Source organism: Gymnogyps californianus, chromosome 1 (assembly GCF_018139145.2).
Source record: "Gymnogyps californianus isolate 813 chromosome 1, ASM1813914v2, whole genome shotgun sequence".
Classification (NCBI taxonomy): domain Eukaryota; kingdom Metazoa; phylum Chordata; class Aves; order Accipitriformes; family Cathartidae; genus Gymnogyps; species Gymnogyps californianus.
The window spans coordinates 66,438,428-66,450,613 of NC_059471.1; the positions used below are offsets into that span (position 1 = coordinate 66,438,428).

General features: G+C 35.5%; 1 protein-coding gene across 1 annotated transcript in view; it reads left to right on the plus strand.

Annotated features, from left to right (window-relative positions):
• ATP11A (ATPase phospholipid transporting 11A) overlaps positions 1-12,186 on the plus strand; it is a 133,730-nt gene that overhangs the window by 91,666 nt on the left and 29,878 nt on the right. Inside the window, exons 9-15 of the mRNA XM_050896599.1 lie at positions 933-997; positions 2,572-2,653; positions 3,923-4,073; positions 5,291-5,488; positions 8,351-8,524; positions 9,950-10,113; positions 10,422-10,493. Of these exons, the coding sequence (XP_050752556.1) occupies positions 933-997; positions 2,572-2,653; positions 3,923-4,073; positions 5,291-5,488; positions 8,351-8,524; positions 9,950-10,113; positions 10,422-10,493 (906 nt within the window). The remainder of the gene's footprint in view (positions 1-932; positions 998-2,571; positions 2,654-3,922; positions 4,074-5,290; positions 5,489-8,350; positions 8,525-9,949; positions 10,114-10,421; positions 10,494-12,186) is intronic.

The window sequence follows — 12,186 nt, forward strand, 5'->3', positions numbered from 1 at the left end:
CTGCGGAGTTGTTCCTCTCACATCTTCTCCCTCCTCTCTCTCTGGCTGCAACTGCAACTCCCCTGTAACTTCTTTTCCCTTTCTTAAATATGTTATCACACAGGCGCTACCACTGTTGCTGGTTGGCTCGGCCTTGGCCAGCGGCAGGTCCGTCTTGGAACCTGCTGGCATTAACTTTATGGGACATAGGGGAAGCTTCTAGCAGCTTCTCACAGAAGCCACCCCTGTAGCCCCCCCGCTACCAAAACCTTGCCACGCAAACCCAATACACAAAAATACTGAACTTACTTCTTGTTTCTTTTCCATTGCTGTATAGATAGAGTCTGACAATTCTGCATGCTGTCTGTCTATAAAGTAGTCCTTGGTTTTGCACTCATATGGTGATTTGTATTACATATCATGCTCCAAAATATTATTTTAAACTGCATGAGGATCCTTACATTAATTCCCCTACTCCTCAATACATTATTTTACCTATATTAATCTTAATGCTTTGAAATGTATACAGTAAGTGTCAAACAATACCTTGTATACCATTTATACTTAAAATAAAATGGAAGAATGTATTGTCCTTAGTAAGCAATTCTAACATGCAGGCCCCTATAGTTTATATAAGCCTAAAAAAGACTTGAATCAGTATTTTTAAAAATAAGCACATTGCAATTAGGATGATGAGTCTTTATTTAGGTACCTACATACGTGGGTTTTGGCTGCATTGGTTTAAGGCTTGAATTGTGAAATTATGAGCTTAATTTTGGGCATCTATATGTAATTTTTAAATTTTCACTTAAAAGCTTTAAATACTGCCTAGTAATTTTGTTACACAAAATAAAAATATTTGAGTAAAACTAATTTCCTGTTTTACATGGCTTCCACTAAGGTATGCTGTTTCTCTCTAAATGTTTATATTTTGTAATACTTATCTTTTACAGGCCATTAGGATCCGAAAATCTGCTGCTTAGAGGAGCCACTTTAAAGAATACAGAAAAAATCTTTGGTAAATATTTCTATTGATTATTTAAATGGACCCTGAAGTAATAAGCAAACATCAAACAAGGTTACAACCCTACAGTTACTACTGAGCATATGATTTCTAATGAATCACTTGATTTACAACTTTTTTATAAGGTTTACTGTTGCTATAATTGCAGTAAAGTAACTATTAATGATGTGCAATGACTACAGAGATTTCTGGGAAGGGGATTTTATAGTTAAGTCTTCAAGGATTGGTGAAGGTGACTCAACTTCTCCATGTATGGCTTTTGAACAAGCACTGTGAATTAATGTTGTTGTCCCAAAGCAGTTAATGAGCCTGTTGAAAAATGTTAAATCTGTTTTGCTCATTTGTCAAAACAAACAGATACCCCAACTAGATATAAATATGGCTGATCAAAAAAAAAAATCCATTTAAACAGCTCCTGATCAAAATTAGACTTTCTGGTAGCCAGTGTATTTTGTGTGTATGAATTACCTTCATTTCATGGAAAATTTTGAATATTTTAGCAGAAATAGGAAGCACAAACTGAGGTATGTTTTTTGGAAGTTTTTCAAGAAAGCCTAGTGGGAGTAGTAGTTCCATTTTAACAAGCCACTCTTTGCTGGTGACAAAAGGGACAAGGATCCAAGTCATCCTCTATCGTATACAACTTCCATACTCCCAAGAAAGATGATAGATAGCCATGAACTACTTAGCCTAAAATACCAAAATCTTGCAACTTTTTCTCCAAAAAGAGCGTAAAAAGTATATATTAATTTAAACTTGCTCTCTTTGCTTTTAATTGTAATCTAAAATAGATGAACTAATATAATTAGTTTGTAGTAACTATTTCTGTAAACTTCAGAGGATGGTTTTAATATTTCTGTTAACTTGTGTATCGGGCAGAGGTGTTCCTAATATGAGTGGTTGTTTCTAGTCTGCCTAACACATACAGTGTTTGCCATTACCCTGGCACAATGCATATGCTAAATTATTTTATTTTAGCAACGTACAGGTGTGCTGGTTTGATAAGTACTTTAAATCCATCTTCTTGTTTACAGCTTCTTTTAGTTGTTGTATTTAATCTTCTGAAGTTTAGCATCTCAATCTGTGTTATCAACAGGAAATTGGTAATATCAAAAGATCACTCTTTTCATGAATTATTAAATTTTCCTGAAGCAAGCAAAATCGATGGCTGCCTTTTATTCTTCTTGGATGTATCCTGTAGTTTAGCCCTATCTGGATTTTCTTTTACAATGTATGACTTAGATTCTAACATTAAAGCCAAAAAAAGAACTTAAAAATGCAAGGGGATTTATTAAAAACCTAGCTTTGGTTTGGCTTTGATACATAGCAACACGTTAGTAATTGGGAACTGTGACTCTGGAATGGGATGTAAATCCTGTTTAAAATTTCCCTCTAAGAACCAAGATATTAAAGCCATCTCTAGTTTTTGAGTATCATCCAAATCTTTGTTCTTTTTCTTCAGACTACAGAGAATTAAAGCAATGACAGAGTATAATAATCTAGTGAATTGTGCTTTTATTAAGTTATTGTACTGTGCAATCTTAGTAAAATAAGTTGTCTAATTTCAGGTGTTGCTATCTACACTGGCATGGAAACTAAGATGGCATTAAATTACCAGGCAAAATCACAGAAGCGATCTGCTGTAGAAAAGTAAAATTTCTAATATTTATTTTGGGGGTAGAAAACTGCATGTTTGAATGGTGAATAAAAGGGGATTTTTTTTTTTTGCTAAAACTATATGTTTCATTGATTTAAATTAGAAAAGAGGTAGAGGGACTTAAAATTTACCTTTTTTTTTGTGTATCATTTTTTACTTATAAAACGAGTCATATAACGCCATGTAAATGAGGTTCTCAATACTGAATTATTATTAAATGTTAAATGTTAAAAAAAAAAGCCACCTTAATGTAATGCTTACCTTTTTAAGATATGATGTGTTTTGCTCTTCTGGAGGACTTTTCTTTCACTGGTTAGAATACACCTACTGACAGTTTTCCAAGATTATGTGCTTCAATATCCTAACTTTCCTTTTCATTGCAAGTAAGTCTTGAGTTCAGTAAAAAAATAACTCTTTTGATGCACTTCACATTGGATCAACTGCAGTAAGACAAAGCCTGTCTGTGGCAGGTTTTCCATGGTTTAGCTAAAATTAAAAGTTCCATGTAGGCATATATAATGGGAAAGGAAGACACTGCTGTCCTCAAGGGATGAGCTGACATTGGTTACTTACTTTTTTAAAAATAGAGAGGATTATTTTCTAGTCCTACTCTGCTATCTGAAGTCATCAGCTCTGAGTAAGGTGTCCAACCTTGTGAAAAAAAAGATGTCATTGATTAAGGCAAGATGTACTGACCAGCTGACAGCCCTTCTCTTATGCAGTGACTGAGCAATGATTATGTGTCTCTTTCTGTTGTTATTGATGTATAACCCATGGCTTTTAGTTCATGCCCATCATTAATGAAAATATAATTTTAAATGAAAAGTGTTCTTGCTCTTTCTGTTTTTAGATCTGTCTAGAAAGAGTTAAACCATTACTGCTACATAGCAAAATGTTCTTGATAGATTTATATTTCTATAGAAGTACTTATGTGAGTGTTTTTATATTGGTTCAGGGAAATGGCATAAAAAAGTCTTCAGATACAAGCCTGGTTATTCTGTTATGATTCCATCTATGCTATTGTTTTCACTAATATACTAGGTTTGGTAGTGTGTCAATTATAGCAGTTAACATTTGAAATAGAAAATGGTCCTCAATAATATTTTTCTTCATTGGGAAAACACTATGGAGAAGTTATTTAACATCATAGCATTGTTAGACTTGGAGCAAATGTTAGGCTGAAGCACAAGTATAACATTTTTTAATAAACGCTGTAGTTTATATGCTAATGGAATTTTTATTTTGCTTTTTCTTTTTTTTAGATCAATGAATGTATTCCTTATTGTATACCTCTGTATTCTCATCAGTAAAGCACTAATAAATACTGTTCTGAAGTATGTCTGGCAGAGTGAACCATTTCGTGATGAGCCATGGTATAATCAGAAAACAGAGCCAGAAAGGAAAAGAAATCTGGTATGGAAATAAAGTAAAATACCAAAATAATTTAACTAAACCCTTAATTGATAAGAATCCTACTGAAAAGTATATACAGCCTGCTTACTTACCAATCCTAAGTTGTTGCTTTTTTGCTAACAATGGTGACAGTATATTTGTAGAAAGCTTGTATATTAAATTTTTGCACTTAAGTTGTATGCGTGAATTTAACTGATGAGAAAATGTCTGTTTTAGTATAATTTTCCTGTCATTGCTGTGAATTACTAAAGAACTGACCTCTTGCAGAGAAATACAGGACTGAAAAGAATCGCACAACTATTGGCAATCATATAACAGACGTGTTCAGAAGAATCTGCTGTAGGAATCTCTGTAAAAATACCCCTCAAAAGCTTAGTTTCATATAGCCCTGTAGCTCTGTCATGAGCACTACAGACCAGCAACAGGGTTGCCGGTGTCCGATGCCCTTATGGGAGCAAGGACATAGTCCAGAACGGATACCCAGATGACCCAAAGTAGTGAACTGAACCGAGCACTACAGAAAGCATAATACTATTTCACTAAATCCTTCCAATCAGACTAGGGGAAAGTTTTTTTTTTTTTTTCTTTATCCTCAATGCATAATGAGCACACGCTAGCTGGGCATGTTACAGATTTCTCATTACCACCAGTAACACTATCTCAGCCTGCTCAGCACGTTGACTATACCTCCAACCAGTCTCCACCAGTCAAAAAATCGAGCCAGCTTATGTGCACACATTCTACTTGTATTGAGAGAAGGAAGGGGAACCTTTATTTATTAATGAAATACTGCCTGAAAGTTATGTAATTTGGTAAACCTTGAATGAGTTACTGTAGTTTTATGGTATTCTTCTGGTAATTTATGAATGTACATTTTATTGTTTTCCTTGTTCTCATACAGGTGTTCACCATTCGTATATAATCACTCTCATTAGTTGCTCTAGAAGTTTACAACAATGATGTGTAACTGTAGTCTACACCTATATGTCTGTAAAGAAAAATACAAAGTTAAAGCAAAAGTTTTTTTCTTCATGCCAAATTAGTTGTGATGTTATAAATCATGAAAGTGTACATCCTGTGCTGAACTGTGAGCTGTGAAAGGTGTTGCTTACTGTTTGAAAGTTATTAGAAAAAAATAACTTGCAAATGTATGTAGTTATCTTCTGGTTTTTGATGGTACATGAAAAATCAATATTTTCATCCTGTTTCTTTGGCAGTTTCTTCGTGCTTTTACAGACTTCCTTGCATTCATGGTTCTTTTCAACTACATTATTCCTGTATCCATGTATGTCACTGTGGAAATGCAGAAATTTCTTGGTTCTTATTTCCTTACATGGGATGAGGAAATGTTTGATGAGGACACAGGTGAAGGACCACTGGTGAATACTTCTGACCTCAATGAAGAGTTGGGACAGGTAAATTTCATCTAATGATAAATTTTTCAACTGTTTCTACCATAGTTTTTTATTTTAAAATTGTCATGTCAAATTTTTTTTCAACTTAGTGTACATTTTCTTTAGTGCTGATTAATTTTAAAAATAAGATTTGAAATCTTCTGATTTTCAGAATCAAAAATTCTGATTTCTCAGCCAGTCAGTGGAATTCAATTAGTATTACTGTTTTAGTAAAGGATAAACACTTTAAGAAGGTAATGATTTCTCTCCTTTGACTATAGAGGGAGATTATATAAGCATCTAACTTCCTTAGAGTAAAAGTCAGATGGAAAAAAAAAATTTTTGTCTGGCTAGATGGACACCAGATCTCCAGATACAAGTTTCATGCAGTAAAATGATTGACTGTCACTCTCATTTTCCAAAAGAAATTCTATCTTTAGTATTCTGTGTTAAGAAAATCATCACCTTGACACAGATACACATGAATATTTTTTGAGAAAATGTTTAGGATCTCTATGAATTAAAAATGTTTTCAAAGGTTTTCAAATAAATAATAAGATGGTGTATTTCCTTATTTTTGTACAGCCAAACTAGTAGTTAAGCTTTTAGGGACACATATCTATTTGGATAAAAGGTGGTACCAAGTATTTTATTATTAAGGGACACAGTTGGCACTGTCTCCCGTGAGATCCTCATAGAGAAACTGCTGAATTATGGGCTGGATGAGCAGACAGTGAGGTGGATTGAAAACTGGCTGAATGGCCAGGCCCAGAGGGTGGTGGTCAGCAGTGCAAAGTCTAGGGGGAGGCCAGTAACTAGCGGTGTACACCAGGGGTCAATACTGGGTCCAGTCCTGATCATTAATGATCTGGATGATGGGGCACAGTGTACCCTGGGGGCCACCCAGCTGGAAAGCAGCTTGCCAGAAAAGGAACTGGGGGTCCTGCTGGACAACAAGTTGAACATGAGCCACCAATGTGCCCTTACGGCAAAGGAGGCGAACGGTTTCCTCGTCTGCATTAGACAGAGTATTGCCAGCAGGTGGAGGGAGGTGATCCTTCTTCTCTGCTCTGCGCTGGTGAGGCCACACGTGGAGTACTGTGTCCAGTTCTGGGCCCGCCAGTATAAGAGACATGGACATACTGGAGGGAGTCCAGTGAAAGGCCACAAAGATGGTGAAGGGACTGGAGCATCTCTCATGTGAGGACAGGCTGAGCGAGCTGGGGGCTGTCCAGCCTGGAGAAGGGGGAGGTTCAGCGAGGGTGCAAAGAGAATGGAGCCCGGCTTTTTTCAGTGGTGCCCAGTGACAGGACCAGAGGCAATGGGCACAACCTGAAACAGGAGGGTCCCTCTGAACATCGGGAAACACTGTTTTACTGTCACGGTGACTGAGTTGCCTAGGCAGACTGATGGATCCTTAGAGATAACCAAAACCTGTCTGGACATGGTCCTGGGCAACCAGCTTGAGCAGGGTGGGTGGACCAGATGACCTCCGGAGATGGCCTCCAACCTCAACCATTCTGCGATTCTGTTATAAAAAATAACTTACTACTACTAAATTTAAGTGTCATCCCTAGAATGGGACCCTCATCAGTACTTGGCATTATTAGTACCAATCCAATGAACTAAATTTTGCATCCACGTTTTTGAAAGATATTATGCATCATATTTCTAATGAAGGCTTTGATTGCAAATCCCTATTTGTAGTTGTAGTAAATACTGTCATAGTGATATACACACTTCATTCCTTTTTTCATGTAATGGGCATTGATCCCAAAGCAGCACACTGAATGAATAAAAGACCTTTGCTTGATACCATTTTATATCTTGTATAAATGTATTATGAAACTGAATATAGGAGTTGAGATGAAAGAAATCCATGTAAATCCTGTCCCTTTTGAAAAAAGTTGAATACGGGTATTGTGTCCACAGATAACAAACCACTGGAAAATTTGGAAACTTGCCTTTTCAGATTAATGAATATTAGAAAAGTCAATCTAGGAGGAAAGTTCACATATTTAATAACTTCTCTTATGAGTCAGAGCAAAAATTTGTTTTTTGTTTTGTTTGATGCACTTGATAAATGTTGAAGTTTGTTAAACAATCTGACGAATACTAAATAATTGCCTTAGTTCCAGTGTTTAATTCTTAACCTTACATAATGCTCTCAGTTTATCAAATGTATACGTGCAATCTGTATACAATACCTATATCCAATACCCAAAATTGAGCTTGTGCCAATCTAGCTGTTCTGGTTTATAGTTCAGGTTTTAGTTTTATATTTGATGTTGTTGTCCTTAAATGCTGGGGCTCATTGTAAAAGATAAAATTAATGAAAAATTCAATATTGAGACAAAAGGAATGTTTCCAGGGCAATAACAGTGCCCATGTGTATAACTGTATGTGACCATTAGTCCAGAATCCTCATTTAAACTAACATAATTGCAGTGGGGAATTCTGATACTACCCTAAAGACCGTTCTGACAGTAACTGATCCAAATCGAGGCAAGTACATTGAATAATGATCCCTGGGAAATGGAATTTGTATGCATTTTGTTTCCATAAATATCTGTCTTGCAGCAAGACAGACATTAAAAACCAAAAAGGAGCTTGAGAGAAGAGTGGAAGTAGGTTAAACATTATTTATATGTGTTATGAGGCAAAAGATAGCTTTGCTGATACTCTTGTATGATAAAATTTTTCAGGGCCCACATTAGCATGGAAGATGACTCCCAAAACAAATTGTTGTCTTCCTTTTCTGAAAGAGCCTGCATAAGGATCTTTAAAGGAAGATGTAACCCTGTAGTAATCTCAGTTTTGTTAAGAGACCTTGGAAAATCTCTGTTCATATTCCTGCTGTTTTTAATTTGTGCTCATTTGCAGATTGAGTATGTCTTCACAGATAAAACAGGAACGTTAACTGAGAACAACATGGAATTCGTAGAATGTTGCATTGAAGGGCATGTTTATGTACCACATGTTATCTGCAATGGCCAAATTCTCCATGATTGTACAGGCATTGATATGATTGATTCTTCTCCAGGAGGAAGTGGAAAGGTATGATGACTCTTTCTAGGTTCTTGTTTTTTACAATGAAACATGAAAATTGAACTGTGCTGATGAATGGAATATTAGAAATATAACATCCTTGAATTTCACTAATCAAAGTAGGTAACTGCAGGAAATGCATCACAACATAGATGTTTTCCTTTCCTAGTTTAGAGTAAGATTTAAAGGCTTAATAGGAAGTTTCCCAACTTACTGCAGCTGCAAAACTGAATTAAATACAACCCCAAAATATAGAACTTTCTCTGGTTAATAGCTGAAGAGAAGTAATAGCTGGTTTCCATTTAACATTAGCTACAATAGGGAAAGCAAGGCAGGAAACTCCTCAAGGGGGAAAATGAATACTCAATGCAAACATTTAATCATCACTGAGTGAAGATGCGGCCAGAGAATGGTTTATGATCAAATTAAATTACTTTTAAATGTGACTTAATATAGCCACATCTGAAATGTGCTACACACAGCATGTATGTGCTGTGGCTTTTTTGCTACTTAAAACAAAGTTAGTTGAAAGTTAAGGAGACTTCACATGTCAACTGATGAGCAGGCTGTAAATGGGCAGAATAATCATAGCCAAAGGACAATATATTTTTAAATACATCAATACCGTCTCAAGTCATACTTTGGCCATACCCTTCACTATGGCAAAACAAGGCCTCTTAAAGTATGTTGGTGTAATTCAACAGCCTTCTGGCTCTCACCCATGGCCTTCAGAATGTGGTCCCAAGGTACGCTGTGTTTTTATCTTGGAGTTACAATGACACAGACAGTTTGTACTGAACAGCACAGAAGAGTAAGATTCAGACACAAAGATACAGGTAGAACACAGCCAGGTATCCATGAAATAGAAATGTCTTTCTAGTGTCAGAAGCTGTCATTACCAAACCATCTGAAACTTTATAGAAGTTGTTGGCTCCAGCTGCCAAAATGTCCACACTCCTTTTATTTTATGTAGCTCTGAGAGGTGTTCAAGCTGCGTAAGAAATTGAAATCTGTAAAGCCTGTTACCACTTGTGCTCCAGGTGCTGCACCGCTCTGTCTGGACTCAGGACTCCTAAAATTGTACCTTGACTAGTATTTAATACAGATCGTTAAAGTTTAAGGAAAAGTAAAGGAAAAAACCTTTAGCCACATCTAGGCACTCACAGGAGGCAAAAGATGCACACTGTCTTTTTTGGGCATTAGCAGCTTGACTTGCATGGCAATGCTAGTAGCACTAGCAGCTATTAAGCAGTTGTGTGGTTACCACTGGGAAAGACTTGGTTCCCCCTAAAGGGCAGGTGACCTGTGACACTGCCTTTATCTGATAATAAATAGCAGTAATCAGTGACATTGCTAACCTTCCAGAAGAAAAGTTTTCAAAGGAATACTTGAAAGCCATCACATGTAATGACAACCATTCCTTTTATTTTTTAGGAGAGAGAGGATCTATTTTTCCGAGCTCTTTGTCTTTGCCACACTGTTCAGGTAAAAGATGATGACAGCGTAGATGGATTGAAGAAAAACCGGCTTTCGAGAAGATCTTGTATATATATTTCGTCATCACCTGATGAAGTTGCTTTAGTTGAGGGAATACAGAGGTATGTGTGTAACTAGGTATTATACTTTTTTAATCTAGAGATCTAATCACTGATGTTCAAAATTGTTTTCAGCACAAAAATTGTAATAACAAACACCAAATCATCTAGAGCTGATAATTTTCTTAACATACAGTCATGATTATTCATATTTATAAATCAAATAAAAACAGTTTGGGGGTTTTTTGGGGTTGTGGGTTTGGTTTTTTTTTCCAGAAGATAAGCTTGATCTTAAATCCTTATGACATGCTTAAACTGGATAATTATGTATTTGTTGTATTCATTCTCTTGATGTGTGTTTCATTTTACAGACTTGGTTACACCTATCTAAGGCTGAAGGACAATTTTATGGAGATCTTAAATCGGGAAAATAACATAGAGAAGTGAGTGGTTAAAAATATAACAAAATAGACTGATGAGGAGTTTTTACTGATGTGTTTAATAAATCATTCTTTCCCTATACATTAATTTTTAATTCAGAAAAGTCAGAAATGGTACATTCTAGTAGAAAAATAAATGATCTACTAATATTTATAATTTTAATAGACCCTGTAGTTCTATATTTTCACTTAGTCTGTTAGTTTGACTATATGCAATACGAAATACTAATATAACAACAAAGGTATGGTGTGGGGTTCGTGACCTAATCTAATAGTTCCTAATAGTTTTAGGAACTATGGGTATTTTTCCTGTGTTATATGGTAAAGAATATTTTTGTAATAGAAAATGGTATGTACCCCATTTGTTGTTCACAAATAATCCGTATAATTTACAGGAGGGTAGTATCTATAGAATAAATTTTTATAGCTGGTTCAAAGAAAATTTAAAACAGGTACTGTTTTTTGTCATTTTCCTTTGACATGTAGAATAAATCTTGTAGACCATACTATGAGTAAAATTTTCAATAACACTTAGATAGTACAGCTGTTTAATGGGGTGTACATACTTCTGAAAATGTTACCTTACACTTCTGTAGATGTCTACTGGTTAAGGCTGTTGTATATCTGTGTCTTCCTGCATGTGTACTCTGCTAACTACACAGGGACTCTTGGACACAAATATAGGAACCCTGCTGTTATTTTCCCCCCTTTTAGGGGAATGTGGAGGATTTTTCCTGAAGGTTACTTAAGACTTTTGTGGCTCAACTCTTAAGAACTGGAGTCAGTATAATTTGGTGATTTATGAAAGCACTATAATTATTAGGAATTTTCTCCAAAATGCATCACAGTTTTTAGACATAGGCCTGATCCAGCTCCTTGGTAGAATCTGTTGTAACTTTTAATGAAATAAAACACTGTGGCCTTGCACAGGTTTGAATCCCAGGCTGTTGTAAGGACTTAGAACTAAATGATCTAATTAAATAAGCAGATCTATTTTATAAGCAAAATATTAACAGAGATGAATCCTCAAGAGATTGGGATTAGTGATTGGGATGCTTGTGTTTGTGCTGGAAAAAGCTGGGCTCTCTTAGATAAAAGGAAATAGGTAACAGAGTAAATGATAGAAGTGTATAAACTGATGAATTATACAGAAACAGTACAACAGGAGCTTGTGTTCATTTTTCCTCCTAGAAAGGAAAGGAACATGGGATAAAATCAAATCATAAAATCAACGGCAAATATAAAACCAGTAAAAAGAAATGTTTTTTCACTTGAATAACTTGTCGGTCAACACTTGAGCAAGATTCATGAAATTAGGTGGGCACTTTTGGGAGACAGGAATAGTTGAAATTAGAAAAATAGTAAATAAAGACTTCTGTGTAAACAGCTATGCATTTCAAGTTCTAAGGCTATGCCTAGGTATTATAGGTAGGAATTTACTTACTTTATAAGCAGTATAGTGCTCTACTGCAAGGTTTCTAGTCTTCTGCTTAAATAAATTATGTTGACTATACATCCAAAGATACTTATGAACATCATGCAAACAAATTCTGTTTCAAGTAATTAGAAGCTGAGAACCTCCCCTATTTATTATTTGTAAGCTGCTGTTTCATTCTGTACTAGTTCCATATTCCATAGTACTCAACATAATTTTCCATGTTAGAAGTCGTGTTTTAAATGATATGCTCAAAGTTGT